General features: G+C 44.0%; 1 protein-coding gene across 3 annotated transcripts in view; it reads right to left on the bottom strand.

The window, feature by feature from the left end:
• The window catches only part of USP7 (ubiquitin specific peptidase 7 (herpes virus-associated)), a 71,139-nt gene that overhangs the window by 28,983 nt on the left and 24,345 nt on the right, over window positions 1–17,811 (bottom strand). Inside the window, exons 1-4 of one of the 3 annotated variants that reach the window (XM_011984197.1) lie at window positions 15,740–15,885; window positions 9,081–9,185; window positions 8,168–8,342; window positions 1,836–2,034 (exon numbers count right to left, since the gene is read on the bottom strand). In XM_011984197.1, the coding sequence (XP_011839587.1) occupies window positions 1,836–1,921 (86 nt within the window). In that variant the 5' untranslated portion in view covers window positions 1,922–2,034; window positions 8,168–8,342; window positions 9,081–9,185; window positions 15,740–15,885. Of the gene's footprint in view, window positions 1–1,835; window positions 2,035–8,167; window positions 8,343–9,080; window positions 9,186–15,739; window positions 15,886–17,811 lie in introns of those variants that run through there. The other 2 variants (XM_011984196.1, XM_011984195.1) reach the window with 2 other exon arrangements.

Genomic DNA, 17,811 nt, shown 5'->3' with positions numbered 1-17,811 from the left:
TAGGGATTTCACTCATGGTTTCATTTTTTAATTCCTCAGAAGTTGGAAATTTTAATTGTATCTATACAATTTTGAACTTTCAATACCAGTTGTGGATTCTGTACAAGACTACAACTTTTTGGTCAGATAATAGTTATTAGGAAAGAACCAAAAAGAACAGATGGGTGGATGTAAACCTCTGCTTCTACTGCTGATATAGGGGTCACCTCTCAGTGTCGCTCCTGCCCCTGCAGCCCTTCAGTGCTACGCCTCTCAGGCTCTCCTAGGATGCTCTCCAGCACACACTGGGGAAAAACCAGCCCCAAAACCAGCACCAGGGAGCTCTGTGGCCTTAGTTTGCTGTCCTGCCCTGGCATCGAGGAATTCACTGACGAGGCACAAATTACAACCAAAAGAGAACTACTGTATGCAGTCAACTGTGGGGTGAACCACAAAGGGGTCTCTAAATCCAGGTTCAAAAACCATACACACAGCTCCTTAAGCCACAGAAAGTTAAGGTCTGCGATTAAAGTGGGGCCTTATAAATCAACGCTACAACTGAACCCTGAAACGGTTTGACTCTTCAGGACAAGGGTAGGACAGTGCTGTTCCCGCAGCACTTCCTGCTTGCTCGGGACGCTGACACTGGGTATGGACCATTCACTGTTTTTCCAAAGTGCTCTTCAGGCTAAAGTTGTCCATCAGACTGAAACAAACGTAGCCCAAACACTCATCAGATCACATCATAATGTGAACAAAAGAGGAAAACTTTTTAAACCATCCAAAAGCCCTGGCTGCATCATAAAACTACCTTGGCACTTCTTACTTAAACATGAAAGAAAATGAAAGTACAGCCGGGCAAAGTGGCTCACGCCTGTAATCCCAGCACTTTGGGAGGCCAAGGAAGGCAGATCACCCGAGGTCAGGAGTTCAAGACCAGCCTGGTCAATATGGTGAAATCCCGTCTCTACTAAAAATATAAAATTAGCAGGTGTGGTGGCACACGCCTGTAGTCCCAGGTACTAGGAAAGCCAAGGCAGGAGAGTTGCTTGAACCTGGGAGACGGGGGTTGCAGTGAGCCAAGATCAGGCCACTGCACTCCAACCTGGCGACAGAGTGAGACTCCATAAATTTTATTCCCTGGGGGAACTGACAGAACAGCTAGAGCCAGTTCACTCCGGGGAACACGTTACTGAGGGTTCCAAAGGGTCACAGGGAGACTAGGATAGGTGCAGTCCAAGTCAACAGCCTCCCCTGGCTCCGATGCAGACAGTGGTCCGCACTCCCAGAATCAACTGGGTTTTTGATAAAAGGTGAATTAATTTTCTAATTCATATAAATAGAAGGACCATCAAGATTTCTCAGTGTTTGGACATTTCATAATATACATGAATGTTTAAATGTTCCTCAAGTCAGAGGGCCATGTTGCATAAATCCTTCACAAAGTATGTTTTACTTGTACTTTCTGAACAACCCGTACAAATTAGTTATCACACAATGGAAGGGATGTCTGGCTCTGACAGCTGCCATTTTCTGCTCAGGCAGAGTAAGAATTAAGCCTGGTGGCTCTATGGTCAGCTAATCCTGGTAAGGCCCTGATTCCATGGGCTGGCAGATTCCAACAAACTATTTTTAGTTTTTTTACTTACAAGACAAAAATACACTTTTCTAGCTTGGGTATTATACATACACCAGTGGGTTTTAAAGAGAAAGACGTATTTAATCTAATTTAAAATCAAAAGACTATGTAGAGGCAGCAAATAAGATACAATTGCACTAGGCTGATCGAATTTGGCTTCCAGTAATGTAATACAACTATGTGGGGGTTTGTAGTTGCATCATTTAAACTGTCTTACGTGGAATCAGATTCAGCATTGCACTGGAGAAAGAATCCTACGCTTTTTTGGTGTGGTCTGTCTGGATAAAAGCGTGGCATCACCATAATCTTCCATGGCAGATTTCGCACAAAACACGGAGGGCTAAGGACCGACTCACTCAGTCTGCTGAAGCGCTCCACAGTGAACTGAAAGGTTGCCTCAGAGCGCCAACTGGTGTCTGCAAAAAAAACACATCATCAGCCACAGAGCCTGTGCACTAACCAAAAGCACTAGCATTAATCAACATGGAGTAAACTGTTCTATACATCTTGATTTAACTGCTAAAATCTAACGGTTCGAAAAAATTGCTTCCGATTTATTAAAAGCCTAAGACTGAGATGACATACAGTTTCTGAATGGATTAATTCTTCCTTATGAAGTCCAAAACTCACAGAGTGCTAACCACACACTTGCCATCCCTGTCAGACTGAGTTCCACATGAGAACAATGTCTACTTTACTAAAGCTGAATTCCCAAGGACCCCGTGCACCCCGTGAGTGGAGAGACTTTGGAGAGAAGGAACGACATGGCTCACATCTGTTCAAGGACAGGACTTCTGGGGGAAAAGACCACAACATGGGACTTGGGCTGACTTTAGAGAGCACAGAACATACAGGCAGGACTTGAGAGCCAGGAAAACAGCCATCCCCCTGGAAGCTCAGCACTGCTCAGAGGCAAGACAATGGCTACAACAGTAGCCTAATAATAAAGTTAACTTCATTAGTTCACAATTTTTGTAAAACTACTAGCCTGGACACCCTAGGGGGAGTTTTTTTTTTGTTTGTTTTTTTTTTGGTTTTTTTAAAGAAACTGGTATCTTTTCCCACATAAGCAGTATAAATTGTTCAATGATAATAAGACCAAAGGCTGATTTAAGAAATTTAAGTTTCTGCCAACACAGCGCCTCTTAGCAGAGGTCCAACTGAAGGTCTCCATTTAAAATTCAATCTTTCACTGATGACAGTGACTATTCATTTGCATGTGGCCATCAGTCAATCACCTTTGACAAACCCTGCAGCATCTCACTGCTTCTCAAAAGACTCCTGTGAAGGCACGGTCCTCCTGCACCCACACCAATGTGTTATTGACCAATACTTTTATAAAGCATAATGAAATTGCCACAGCAAGGTCAACATGCTACACAAGCTTCTAAACGCTTCCTTTCAGTTTCTGTACCTATCTCATTATAGCCTGCACACAGCTCACGGACTGGCAGGAGATCCAGGGCCACACCAAGGGCCACGCTCTATACGCAGTGCCTGGAAGGCTGTTCCCGGCTTAGAATCAGGTGCTATTCTGACATCCCTGACCACCAGGCTCCTAAGGCACAAAACGAGACTTGTAGGCTTGGGTAAAGAGCCCGTAAAAACATCCTCCCATCCTTCATCTTCAGGCCCCTGAAGGCAGTCACCACGGCATCCAACAATCCTTCAGATTCCAAAGTTCACTAACAACTGAGTTCTCAGCATCAGCCACTTCTCGGGGAACAGAATTTGCTTGAAGTTTATGACTGAGTTTGGTTTTAAGAAAACATGTCCATCAGTCCTCCTGGGAGGGTAGAATTGAAATATCAAAAGCATGTGTGATGGTAAGCACTTCTACCTTCTTTGAGACACTCTTCATGCCAAACTTTTTTATTCCACATAACCCTGCTGAGTTGTTTACAGCACAGGCGCTGTGGAAGGAAGAGCAGCTGAAAGAGGTGCATCTTGTCCAAGAGAATTATTTATATAAGCCTCTTTAAGTGGTATTACCCTAATCCCTTTGAGGGACAGAAGTCTACTAAAAGGCAACAAACTTGTTTAAGATAATAATGTCTAGAATGGCATGGTGGAACAAGTTTTGCCATGTGTTTTTAGGATCATGCAATTCACAGTTGATCAGGAGTTAAGTTCTGCAAGGTAGACAAGAGACAAATGTCAATTCCTACATTTTAAGTGAGGAAATGGAAGTCTGCCAAGGCTGTTTTACAAGTGACAATAGAGGATTTTAATATCCAAGATTTGTCAAGACACTACGCACAGTGACCCTGACTCTGGTTTTTAAAATACCACTCCTGGAAGTTACCATAACACTCACAAAACACAGGTCTCAACAAAATGAGACTACGAGCTTGCCCGCTTTACGAAGCCCATGTATACAGAACTGCACAGAAGCAACCAAATGGAAAGTCACTGCAGGACCTAAAAAGCTGAAAGAAACAAGGTTATGCCTCTCTTCTAACTCATCTATTTTATATAATTCAGCTGTTTATAGGGTATGATTTTATGTATCCCAAATCAATACATATTATAAATGCTTTTTGAACTTTTGCCCTATACATTAAATTTCCCGAGATATTCCTTAAATATTAAAGAGACCCAAACAATGGTGAGACTCAGAATTAAAGTTTGCACTTCGTCCACCTGCTGCCCAGCCCCACATAGGCCACCATGCATCCGTCTCTGTGCCCCTGAGTGTAGCACTATCCTGACACACAGTGGATAGTTCACAGTGCACTGTACACTCTATTTCAGCCTCACACTCAAGGCACATTTCTTAGAACAGACTTATCAAATCTGCTAAGCACGAAGTTTAGATGACACTTCAGGTGTATTAAAATTTCACCTCACTTCCTGAAAACTCTTCATACTAATAGAATAATGTAAAACTTTTACTAAAAAACAAAAGGTCTGGCTGGGCACGGTGGCTCATGCCTGTAATCCCAGCACTTTGGGAGGGCAAGGCGGGCAGATCACGAGGTCAGGAGATCAAGACCATCCTGGTTAACACGCTCTTGTTAACTGTCTCTACTAAAAATACAAAAAAGAAAAAAAATTAGCCGGGCTTGGCGGAGGGCGCCCCAGCTGCTCGGGAGGCTGAGGCAGGAGAGTGGCGTGAACCTGGGAGGTGGAGCTTGCACTGAGTCGAGATTGCACCACTGCACTCCAGCCTGGGCAACAGAGCGAGACTCCGTTTCAAAAAAAAAAAAAAAAGGTCAGCAGGGCGCAGTGGCTCACGCCTGTAATCCCAGCACTTTGGGAGGCCGAGGCAGGAGGATCACCTGAGGTCAGGAGTTTGAGACCAGCCTGCCCCAACATGGCAAAACCCCATCTCTACTAAAAACACAAAAATGAGCCAAGTGTGGTGTTGTGTGCCTGTAATCCCAGGTACTTGGGAGGCTGAGGCAGGAGAATCGCTTGAACCTGGGAGGTGGAGGCTGCAGTGAGCTGAAATCATGCCATTGCACTCCAGCCTGGGCAACAAGAGCAAAAAACTCTGTCTCCAAAAAAAGTCCAATAAAAAGGAGAAGTGGACTTGGAAACCAGCTTTCACAGATATGGCCAGCCAGATTGTCCTCCTACGAGGAATTACATGAGGCTGAGTGATGGAGATCTTTGCCCAAGAAAACACTTAACAGTATACAGGATCTTATGTACTATTTTCTGCAACTTCCAAGTATACTAGGGATTAGGAAGGACACCCACATTCCCTGCAAAATTAGCGCTTCATGCACAAAGACTCCAATCTGCCTGGATGCCACTAACATTAGCAGAGTACCATTTCATTACTGCTTATTTTTATTGTAAATGACAGCGCAACAAGCTTCTGCAAACTGCTGTCACCACAAATCCTCAACCAGACTCCTTGATAACTCACTACCTTCCAATCTGGTCCCTGGAGACTCTTGTAGCAGCAGCAGCGGCAATTACCTACAGCACAAAGTTCCCACTGTGCACTTTGTTATAGCAATTTTATCCTCCCAGGGCAAAGGCCAATGGACCAGTCTAGGCTTCAGTTGCAAAAAGAAAGGTAGGCCGGGCGCAGTGGCTCACGTCTGCAATCCGAACACTTTGGGAGGTCGAGGTGGGTGGATCACGGGGTCAGGAGTTCGGGACTAGCTGCCTGGCCAACACAGTAAAACCTCATCTCTACTAAAAATACAAAAAAATTAGCCAGGCGTGGTGGCAGGTGCCTGTAGCCCCAGCTGCCTGGGAGGTTGAGGCAGGAGAACTGCTTAAACCCAGGAGGCAGAGGATACGGTGAGCCGAGATCGTGCCACTGCACTCCAGCCTGGGCAACAAGTGCAACTCCGTCAAAAAGAAAAGAAAAGAAAGGAAGGAAAGGAAGGAAAGGAAGGAAGGAAGGAAGGAAGGAAGGAGAAAAGAAAGAAAAGAGAAAAAAAAGTAAGTTAAAGAAAAACACAACACTTCAGATTTTTGAATCAGAAAGGTTGGTATAAAATTTCCCAAAATGTGCTGTTGCAGTGATTTTAGCTAACTTCTTCATTCTAATACAAGTTCTTGCAAGTCCTCGTTAATCCCCACAAATTAGTCTCATGGAGAACAACATTCTAAATCTAGATCCATCTAGATCTTCAGAGGCCATATTTGCTCTAAAACTTCTTTGGTGGCTCACACTTGTAGTCCCAGTACTTTGGGAGGCCAAGGCAGGTGGACCACCCGAGGTCAGGAGTTCAAGAACAGCTGGCCAACACGGTGAAACTCCGTCTCTACTAAAAACACAAAAAGTAGCCAGGTGTGGTGGCGTGTGCCTGTAATCCCAGCTACTCAGCAGGCTGAGGCAGGAGAATCGCAAAAACCCAGGAGGTAGAGGTTACAGTGAGCTGAGATCTCACCTCTCACCACTGCACTCTAGCCTGGGCGACACAGCAAGAACCTATCTCAAAATAAAATAAAATAAAACTTCCTTGGGCCAAGTGCAATGGGTCATGCCCATAATCCCAACACACTGGGAGGCCAAGAAAGGAGAACTGCTTGAGCCCAGAAGTGCTAGACCAGCCTGGGCAACATAGAGAGATCCAGTCACTACAAACAATTAGTCACACATGGCAGTATACACTTGTAGTCCCAGCTACTCAGGAGACTGCGGAAGCAGTAAGCGGTCATCATACCACTGCACTCCAGCCTGGGTGACAGAGAAAGACTGTATCTCGAAATAAATAAAATAAAATAACTTCCTTGGACATCTCACAAAAAACAGTGAATGAGGAACTTAAAGTATAGAATGAGTAGATATAGTAAAAAATAATTCTGATACTTGCCCATAATTCTATGTTAACAGGATTTTTAAGTAAGTTCTCTTCCTCAACTATACAGGTCTCCCATCGCTATGTCATTAGCTACTTAGCTTCTTAGACAAGAAATGTCCCTTACTAAGAAGTCTTCTGTGCACATCAATCAAGTCTCGGATAGTTTGGCTACAGACAAAACTTCAAAAGAGATGCTTCCCAGATTGTGTGTCCTAGTATGAAATGGACACTCAACACTCAAGTAAACAGGACACTCAAAAAAAGGGGAGCTCTGAAGTCCAGAGTCTTGGGGCATCATTAACAAAAACTTTTGGAGAAGCAATTTATGTTGCTTCTGATACGACAACCCTGAGACATACAATGGTAAATAAAGCTTGTTTAGCCAAACACATCTATAACTTCCTAGAATCCTGTGCATTTTTCACAACACACTTATCCCCTGAAGAAGAGGGTTGCACAATTCTTACTGCAGCTGGCAAATGCTGCCCTCAGCTACAAGTTCTTCTCCTACAGTCAGGACCACCTCCCTCCCGTGCACTTTGCCATCAGAAAGATATTACATGCTGGGTCTTTCAACGGCAACCATAGTTCCAAACCAAGGAAAGATGCTACTGAAGTTTACTCAACCTTCTTGGATTATACGCTTTTTCCATCAAGGAGGTCACAAGAAGGGCATCTCCACTTTTAGGTCCTACGGTGTGGCACCACTGTCTACTAACTTAGTGAAATGTACCTCAAAAGGAAGGGGATTTTTACCCATACTTATGTCCTCATAAGTCATTCTCCCCAGGAGACACTTGTCAATGTCTAGAGACATGTCATGACTGCAAGTGGGGGGCAGCGGCCATGGGCATCCTGGAATGTACAGGACAGCTTCCCACAACCAAGAATTATCCAAGATGCCATGAGAAGCTGAGAAGCTCCACCCTATATCTATGTCTCCTCCCAAGACCTCCCCCCTAAAAAAAACAAAACACAGTAGGGAAATGTTGGCACAGATTGCTCTGTGGGAACTAGACTGGGAATGCTCCAATAGGGCAGGGCCTGTCACTGCTCCACAAGTGGCTAGAATGGATCCCAAAAGCACACCTGGCGCCTTAGACCTGGCCACGCCTTCCCAAATGCGCTCACTAAACCACTTTCGGCATCTCTAATGTCTGAAGTAAAAACTCCAAAGCCCAACAACCAGCAAGACCACACCCACACCATTGCCCTTGTCTACGGTGGAAAGCGCACTCCACAGGTAACAAAGCAGCGGGTTTAGACCACGCCTCTTTACCTTCCTCAGATATTGCCTCAGCCAGCTGCCAGGGGTAAACCGCACTGTGAGAGAACTCTCAACTACGGCTGCAGTTTCTCATGGAGGCTGAACTTTTGGCAGGAGGTCTGAACAGCAGTCCTTCTGGTGGTGCAGCCCGTGACTGATGGTTTCTTTCAACTGCCCCGTTACTCCCCTGGGAAGGACACAACCCTCATGAGGATTGATGGACATGCTTTTTGACAGAACATGGTTTCATATTACACTCAAGACTCCAGGGGCTGCATACTGCAATTATGGCTGCTCCCTACTCACAAGTGTGACCTTGCAAATGTTGAGGTCACTAATCTGATAAATTTAAAGAAGGAATGGTCTTGGAAGAAAAAAACTGATCTCCTACACAAAAAAAAGTCCATGCACATACATGAGTGTGCTTTCTCACAGAGAAGCTATAGACCAAAACTCAGTGAGGGAGAATGAAGGCCAAAGCTTGAATCTGATTTCATCCCTAACAGGAGTGGGGAGGGATTCTCAGCTATCATCAACTGATATACACCCTGCAATGAGAATGCAATGGAAAGCCAAGTTCCAATGTCTGCACGTATCTTGCTGCAAACAAACAGGAAGGAGAGTAAGACATGCTTGTTGTTCCCAATACTAGCAGTGGCTGGAGACCTGCAGGCGTGAGTAAATACCCACCTATTACATTTAAACCTAAATTACACCTCCTCACCTAGGCTAGGGAGACTCTACTTACCTGGAAATGGTGTAGGCCATCTTGAAACTCAAAACCCAAACAGGATTTTCCTCAGTTACAGCCTCCTGAAAACTAGCTATGCTCAAGCTCACAAGTACCCAAGAAAAAAACATGGATCTGAATCTGTTTTCTGACAGGTTTCCGCCCGCTGCGAGGAGGCGAACGATAGGCACTTACCATCCTCCATGTCCTCCTCCGTGTTGTTGTGTCCATCACTCAGGGCCACATTCCCGTTGATCACAGGGTTCTGAGTAATTCTTGGTGGGTCATCTGTATCTCCAGCTTTAAAGAAGAAAAACAAATTCCATGGGTTTCACATTCATGGCTTTAATGGAATAAGCAAAATATAAACTTATACTTTTGATATTGCCTAATCATAAATAAATTCCAATTGTGGCTGGGCACGGTGGCTCACGCCTGTAATCCCAGCACTTTGGGAGGCCGAGGCAGGCAGATCACGATGTCAGGAGATTGAGACCATCCTGGCTAACACGGTTAAACTCCGTCTCTACTAAAAATACAAAAAAAAATTATCCGGGCATGGTGGCGAGCGCATGTAGTTCCAGCTACTCAGGAGGCTGAGGCAGGAGAATGGAATGAACCCGGGAAGTGGAGCTTGCAGTGAGCCGAGATCACGCTACTACACTCCAGCCTGGGTAACAGAGCGAGACTCCGTCTCAAAAAAAAAAAAAAAAAAAAAAAAAAATTCAATTGTAGCACAGTAAAGGTTCATTCTAATCCGAAAAATATTTATACTAATGTTTACTAAATACAAACTTCTGTTATTTCAAAACACTAAATGGAATTTGAAAACATGCTATACCACACTATAATTTGCTTTCTTTGCAATGATACTCTGCACAAAACTTTTTATGTAAAATCTCTTACGTAGGCCAGACATGGTGGCTCATGCCTGTAATCCTAGCATTTTGGGAGGCCAAGGCGGATGGATCATCTGAAGCCAGGAGTTCGAGACCAGGCTGGCCAACATGGTGAAACCCCATCTCTACTAGAAATGCAAAAATTAGCTGGGTGTGGTGGTGTATACCTGTAATCCCAGCTACTCAGCAGGCTGAGGAATGAAAATCACTTGAACCCAGGAGGCAGAGGCTGCGATGAACCAAGATCGTGCCATTGCACTCCAGCCTGGCCGACAGAGTGAGACTCAGTCTCAAAAAAAAAAAAAAAAAAAAAAAATTCTTTAGGTAGTTCTTACTTTACAATAGCTAATCAGCATAAAGAACCTTTATCTAATTGTTGTGGAAAGTCATTATTTTACTACAGGTTTCCTAGTAATTACAAACAATTCTACAGGCAATTTTGTTGTGAAGATTACTGAACATATGCAAATGGTATATATTAAAACAAATTATTTTAAACTTTTTCATCATGAACACATGCCAGTATCTTTTTTTTTTTTTTGAGACAGTCTCACTCTGTTCCCCAGGCTGGAGTGCAGTGACACAATCTCAGCTGACTGCTACCTCTGCCTTTCGGGTTCAAACTATTCTCCTGTCTCAACCTTCTGAGTAGCTGGGATTACAATCACGTGCCACCACGCCCAGATAATTTTGTATTTTTAGTAGTGATGTGGTTTCACCACGTTGGTCAACTGGTCTCGAACTCCTGGCCTCAAGTGATCCACCCGCCTTGGCCTCCCAAAGTGCTGGGATCGCCCACCCATGCCAGTGTCTTAAAACATCAAATCATCATCCTCAAGGTGTCAGTGGACGATTACTGTATAATTATGTAAAGAGCCTGGATTATGTAAAGTATTTAGGAAACCATAAAACTGATCACTCTAAATGCGTGCTAAATGCTTGGGCTGAAAAACACATATAACTCAAGTTTGGATTCAAAACATTTTAAGTTACAACTGGCAAATAAGGTGTAAATTACAACAACATTCCAATCACTTTTCATTAATTTTAAAGCATAGATTTCTCACACTGACACAGATGGTTATTCTACAAGCAGAATAATCACAGCAGGACTTTTAGGTTTTACCTAGCTTCACACGTCCCATTTAAATCAATTTGTTCTTCCACATATTATAACAGCTCACTGCAACTAATGCTGGCCCCACGGTTGCCTACACAGTCGGCTTTCCCTGGTGCATCGGACACCAACAGAAATTAGGAATCTCAACTGCAGACAGGAGATGAGCTTTTTAACAGTCAGGTAGTTGTGTGTGTGGGTGGCCTTCACAATTTCAGAGCTTTTCTGCCATTCGAAGCAGCATGCAATCTGATTCAGCACCATGGACAGCGTCACACTCACTTCCCCCTTTAGGAACTCTCCAAAACCCTAATGCTTAAGATTACATCATAAGCCTCTCCAATCATTCCTGAATAAAATGGTATTCCTCACCACTCAAGCATCTCAAAACATTCAAAATACCAAGAAACAGGTATTACCACCCAGACATTTAAGATTAAGACATTAAAGATCGATTTCAATCTTGACAGTCTTTTAATAGGTACTTAATTAATGATGGCTTAAAAGTTATTTCCGGTCCAACCAGTGGCTCATTGCCTATAATCCTAGCACTTTGGGAGGCCAAAGTGAGAGAAATGCTTGAGTCCAGGAGTTTGAGAGCAACCAGGGAAACACAGTGAGACCTCATCTCAATTTATTATTTTTTTAAAGCTTATTTCTGAAAACATATACACATACTTCTAAACTAGTCTCTAGACCATCATGCCTTGACAGAAATACTGTGGAAGAGGGTTAAAAGGAAAGGAACTCAGATGTACACTCAAGAGAAAGGATGAAGAGAAGGAAAAATGTCTTTTTGCTGATTCTTAACTAGCTCAAATGCTCTAAATCAAACATACATGCTCAATTTAAAAAAAGAAAAATCAGGTACTCTGAAATGTCTTTCACCCACATTCATTTTCCTAGAACTATATCAAATCTTTAAAAAGTTTTATAAGATGTATAAATTGTAAACCAAGGACAGTGACTGGCCCTATAAAGTGGAGGGGGCAAGAAGGGAACGGGGCTGGGGATGGACAAAGCAGGCTAGTGCCTTATCTGTGATATTTAAAGTTGGAAATTTTTAAAGAGATAACATGTATATTTAAACTTAAAAATGTATTTATATATTAATTGAATAGGGAAAAAAACTTATGAAGGCCTATTAAATAAATTATGGCAAATTCCAATGGAATTTTTTTTTTTTTTTTTTAAAGATGCAGTTTCGCCCTTGTTGCCCAGGCTGGAGTGCAGTGGCACGATCTCGGCTCACTGCAAACTTGGCCTCAGGGGTTCCAGCAGTTCTCCTGCTTCAGTCTCCCAAGTGGTTGGGATTACAGGTGTGCACCACCATGCTTGGCTAATTTTGTATTTTTAGTAGAGACAGGGTTTCATTGTTGGTCAGGCTGGTCTCGAACTCCTGACCTCAAGTGATCCACCTGCCATGGCCTCTCAAAGTGCTGGGATTACACTCAAGAGCCACTGCGCCAACCTCCCAATGGAATGTTAAAAAAAAAAAAAAAATGTAGCCAAGCATGGCGGCTCCCAGCACTTGTGGGAGGCCAGAATGGGACGATCGCAGGAGTCAGTGAGTCCAAGACCATCGTGGGCAATATAGTGAGATTCCCATGTCTATTAAAAACAAAAAAATTCAGGTACCAAGCGATACGTATCACATACAACCTCTGTTATAAAAGGAGAGAGCTGTGTTGAAATAGAAACATGTAATTTCATATTTCCCTTTACAAAATTCAAAAGATGTATACAGAAACAGCAGGAGGATACATAAGAACCTACTAGAGATTAGGGTTACACAGAAGCAACCTAGAGTTTCTTCACTGTATATGCACACACTCACACTATGTGTAAGTGCTACAATTTTTCCCCCCCTTAAAGAGACAAGATTTCACAGTGTTGCCCAGGCTGGTCTTGAACTGGACTCAAGCAATCCACCCCTCTCACCCTCTCAGCCTCCCAAAATGCTGGGATTACAGGCATGTACCACCCTGCCTGGACTATTTTTTTTTTTTTTTTGAGATGGAGTCTTCCTCTGTCTCCCAAGCTGGAATGCAGTGGGGTGATCTCAGTTCACTGCACCCTCCACCTCCTGGGTTCAAGTGATCCTCCTGCCTCAGCCTCCCAAGTAGCTAGGATTACAGCTGTGTGCCACCACACCCAGCTACTTTTTGTATTTTTAGTAGAGACAGGGTTTCACCATGTTGGCCAGGCTGGTCTCAAACTCATGACCTCAAGTGATCCGCCAGCCGTGGCCTCCCAAAGTACCGAGATTACAGGGATGAGACACCACACCTGGTCTATATATCTTAAAAGTAATTTGCTAGAGGTACACCTAGTACTTTTAACTTCCTTGGTTCAAACTTATCCTACGACAGTTGCTTTAAAACATGGTTTTAATGCATGGATACAAAAATGAGGGCTCATTTTCTGGACATAAAACTTCATGTCTAAAATCAGGATCATATGTAAGTGTAAGCAGTCTAAAGGATGGAAAATAAGTGAACTCTACAACTGCTCTGTAATTCTGAGGTACAGGTTATGGTTTCATGAGGTCTAGTGAAATCAGACTGAGACACAAGTGAATTCAGATTAGAGCTCAAAGAAGGGCTTGTCTGGGTGACTTCAGAGAGACTGCATTGTCTCTAAAAGTTACAGCAATAGTAAAAACCAAGATCAATTCAAGAGCGCATAATATCTTACAGGTTGGGGTGGGGGAAATGTGTAAGCTCTACCCCCCATTTTTCAGCAGTGGGATTAACTGTAGTGTGATGTCTAAAGAAAGCCTATTATTTTCTGACATTGTTCTAGTGTGAAGTAAGGGCTACTCTGCAGTTGGCCTTGAAAAAGCAAAGTAGAGCTCTGCGGTTGCAACAGACTCTGAGCAAGACCCCATCTTTTACATCCAAATTAACACATGTGAGTTGGTTTGGCCAGTCTGCCCTTTCCCACCTGACAGGTGCAGAGAAAGCGGTCAAGGCCAGTGGCTGTGAAATGGCAAAGGGCCACTGGTTGGCCACTGAGTACATGAGGCATGGGTCTGGCCACCAACGGCCCTATGGGTGTCCAAGCAGCCGCCAAGGTGATTCCAGCCCAGCTTCCAGGGGCAGGAGATCCCATTTTTAAAAGCTACTCATAAATGAGTTAGTTCTGCAAGAGGATTAAAATTTTAATTAAGACATGGTAAATTCCTGGTCCAGAAGTAAAAGATGAAAGCACAGGATAGCCACACACAAAAAAATCTGTACTAGGCTTCTAGAAATAGCCTAAACAATGAGGCTGCCTTCTTTTGTTGTTCAAGACAGACGTTCGAGATTGGCGTGCACATATATTTACTGCCATGTAAGAGTGACGTAATACCAAGTTTTACATCCCACCTTTTTGGAAGTTTTTAAGACATGGGGACTGATTTGGCCAAACACTTGAGCTAAGGCTTTTTTTTTTTTTTTTTTTTTGAGACAGAGTCTCGTTCTATCACCCAGGCTGGAGTGGAATAGCGTGATCTCGGCTCACTGCAACCTTCTGGGTTCAAGCCTCCTGGGTTCAAGTGATTCTCCCACCTCAGCCTCCTGAGTAGCTGGGATTACAGGCACCTGCCATCATGCCCGGCTAAAATTTTTCCCTATTTTTGTAGAGATGGGGTTTCACTATGTTGGCCAGGCTAGTGTTGAACTCCTGACCTCACGTGATCTGCCCACCCCGGCCTCCCAAAGTGCTGGGATTACAGGCATCAGCCACGACGCACTATTTTTGACACAAAATTATCTCAAATAAGACTGGGGACATGTTTGGCAAACACGAGTAACAATGTGCAATGTCAAACAGGCCCTGGATAAAAAACGTCTGTAGGAAATAAAGCCATAACCATCCCATAATATGCACACTCCACCCAGAAATAGAAGACAGTCTCCATTATTCGTGACTGCTAGGCCTTTTAACACAATATGTATAAGAAAAGGCAGAAAATATGTTTTAGAAACACCAAGTAGGCTCCCTGGCTAGTTGCAGGGCCTATATTCCCACCTGCTCTACTGGGCACTTAAGCCTATACCCTGCTTTCCTCCCCCTGAATTCCATTTGTGATGTCATAACACAGAACTGCTACCCCCCAGAGAACACCTCCCAACCGCTATAGAAGTTAGGTAGACCACTTCAGCACCCGAATTTCACTCCTGAGATAACAGATCAGAATAAGCAAGATTCCAATTGGCTGGCTTTGATATTTTCTGTCACTTCACAAAGATTTATCAATCCTCCCCCAAAAAGCTGGCAGGGGGCAGGGGTTGGGAACACAATAAAACCCTGGTGTGTTGAAACTGAGTCCATGTCCTGCCACCAGGTGGTGCCTTGTCCATGAAGATCCAGCACAGCCTCTGAGCCACAGGTGTCTCCACTCAGCCCCCCAGATCCTTCCACTAGTGACAGCCTAGTGATCAAAACTACAGCTCTGTTACTACGGCAGACACGCACGGGCCAATGCCTGGTCTCTGGGTGGCTCGCATGGCGCCCTACAGCCCATCTCACCCCACCCCCATCAGTTCATCATGAACTCCCTCTGGCTTCTGCATGATCCTCTCTTCACCTCTCAACTCCTCTCCCCACACTGAACTCATTTAAATGTATGACTTAAAACAGAGGTAAATGAGAAAGCAGGGATCTTTATATAATGTTTACTAATATAACCTTAAAGATACACATAAATTTAAAGATATAAAGTTTACTGATACATATAGTTTCTTGATTTATAGCCCCAAATACACTTCAGAAGTCTGGTTAGACATGTCAGTATACTTTATCTCCATCCATCACCAGCATAAGGAACCCAACCTGAAAACCTGACTCACCTTCGAGCCCAAGCCTGTGGTTCCCAGCCATCTCTGCATGGCTCTGCAGTGGCGTCTGCTGGGGGATGGGGGAGTTCTCTCACCCACATCAGAGTGACTGCATAGAATCTCTAGGAGCTCTACCTCAGCATTCTTTTTTATTTTTTAAAGCATCCCACAAAAGCCTTGTCTTTAGGACCAGAAACATATTCAAGCAACCTCAATTTAGATAAGGCAGTCCAGCAAGAGAAAGAGGATATTAATGGAAAAACTGGTGAAATCCTGAAAGAATGGGTTTGGTTAACAGTAACACACCAATGTCAGTTCCTTGGCTGTGACAAACTCACACTGGTGATATAAATTGTCAGTGGGGGGCACACAGGAGCTCTGTCGTAACTTTGCAACTTTTCTGTACATCTAGAATTACTCCAAAATTAAAAGCTAATTTTTAAAAGGCAAAGTAGAACGCCCTCTCAGCCTAAGAAGCAGGAGGAATCTCAGGCACTTAGGACCCTGAGGCAGGAAGATCCCTTTAGCCTGGAGAGACCCTGTCTTTTTAAAAAAGGATTAACCGGAAACAACGTGTATCAACTAGTTTGTTTATAAGATACGCAATTTGGGCCAGGCATGGTGGCTCACGCCTGTAATCCCAGCACTTTCGGAGGCTGAGGCCGGTGGATCACCTGAGGCCAGAAGTTTGAGACCAGCCTGGCCAACATGGCAAAACCCCATCTCTACTGAAAATACAAAACTTAGCCAGATGTGGTGGCTCATGCCTGTAATCCCAGCTACTACTCGGGAGGCTGAGGCAGGAGAATCACTTGAACCCGGGAGGCAGAGATTGCAGTGAACCAAGATCGCGCCATTGCACTCCAACCTGGGCGACAGAGTAAGACTCTGTCTCAAAAAAAAAAAAAAAAAAAAAAAAAAAAAAAAAAATCAGTTGGGTGTAGTGGTGCACACCTGTAATCCCAACCACTTGGGAGGTTGAGGTGGGAGGTAAAGGCTGCAGTGAGCCTTTACCTATTAAGACCTATTACCTATTTAAGACCCTGTCTCTTAAATAGGCTATTAAAAAAACAGAAAGGGAAAAATATTAGCATTATGTACCTATATAGAGCATGGCTTAAATTCTCAAGCAATTCAAGGCAGACAAAAAAGCAGTTTGGGAGCTGAAACACAAAACACTTTCCACACAGATGCCAGGAGACAACTGGACAGGAAAATTGCTCAGGAGACCTGCCGCCAGTCTGGGGAGCTTGTATCTATGTGGAGGCAGGAGGGGAGAGAAAATACTGACCACATGAGAAGGAACTACCATCTGCTTAAGTATTTCATCAATCAGTAACTCCAATGAGCCCCTATTATGTGCCAGGCCTTGTACAATTCTCACGTAATCGTCACCGGCCCCAGGGTAAGGTAGGGCAGAATATCCTATGTCACCAGACCAGGGTCACAGCTGGACTAGCACAGGCACTGCCACAAGAGGACCTAGGCAAGAAGAATGGAAAAGTCCTAAGCAAACAGGCATGACACTCCAAGGCGGCTGAAGTTCTTTGACTACATATGCTTTTAAATATGGATATTCCCAAAGTAACCTGGATTCCTGTAGGACTGCTACTACACCATACTATACTGACTTGATTAAACTTTTCTTGATTAAACTTTGAGATAACTGTGGATTCACATACAGTCTTAAGAAATAATATAGTCGGCCAGGCACAGTGGCACATGTCTGTAATCCCAGCGCTTTGGGAGGCCGAGGTGGGCAGATCACGAGGTCAGGAGATCGAAACCATCCTGGCTAACACGGTGAAACCCTGTCTCTACTAAAAATACAAAAAATTAGACGGGCGTGGTGGCGGGCGCCTGTAGTACCAGCTACTCGGGAGGCTGAGACAGGAGAATGGCGTAAACCCAGGAGGCACAGCTTGCAGAGAGTGGAGATCGCACCACTGCACTGAGCCTGGGCAACAGAGGGAGACTCTGTCTCAAAAAAAAAAAAAAAAAAAAAAGAAACAATACAGTCAGTCTTCCACATCTGTGGATTCAACAAACTGCATATCAAAAATACTCGGGGGGCCGGGTGCGGT

Source organism: Mandrillus leucophaeus, unplaced genomic scaffold, assembly GCF_000951045.1.
Source record: "Mandrillus leucophaeus isolate KB7577 unplaced genomic scaffold, Mleu.le_1.0 Scaffold263, whole genome shotgun sequence".
Classification (NCBI taxonomy): domain Eukaryota; kingdom Metazoa; phylum Chordata; class Mammalia; order Primates; family Cercopithecidae; genus Mandrillus; species Mandrillus leucophaeus.
Note: the sequence above shows the minus strand (reverse complement) of the source record. Positions and strands in the feature narration are given on the sequence as shown.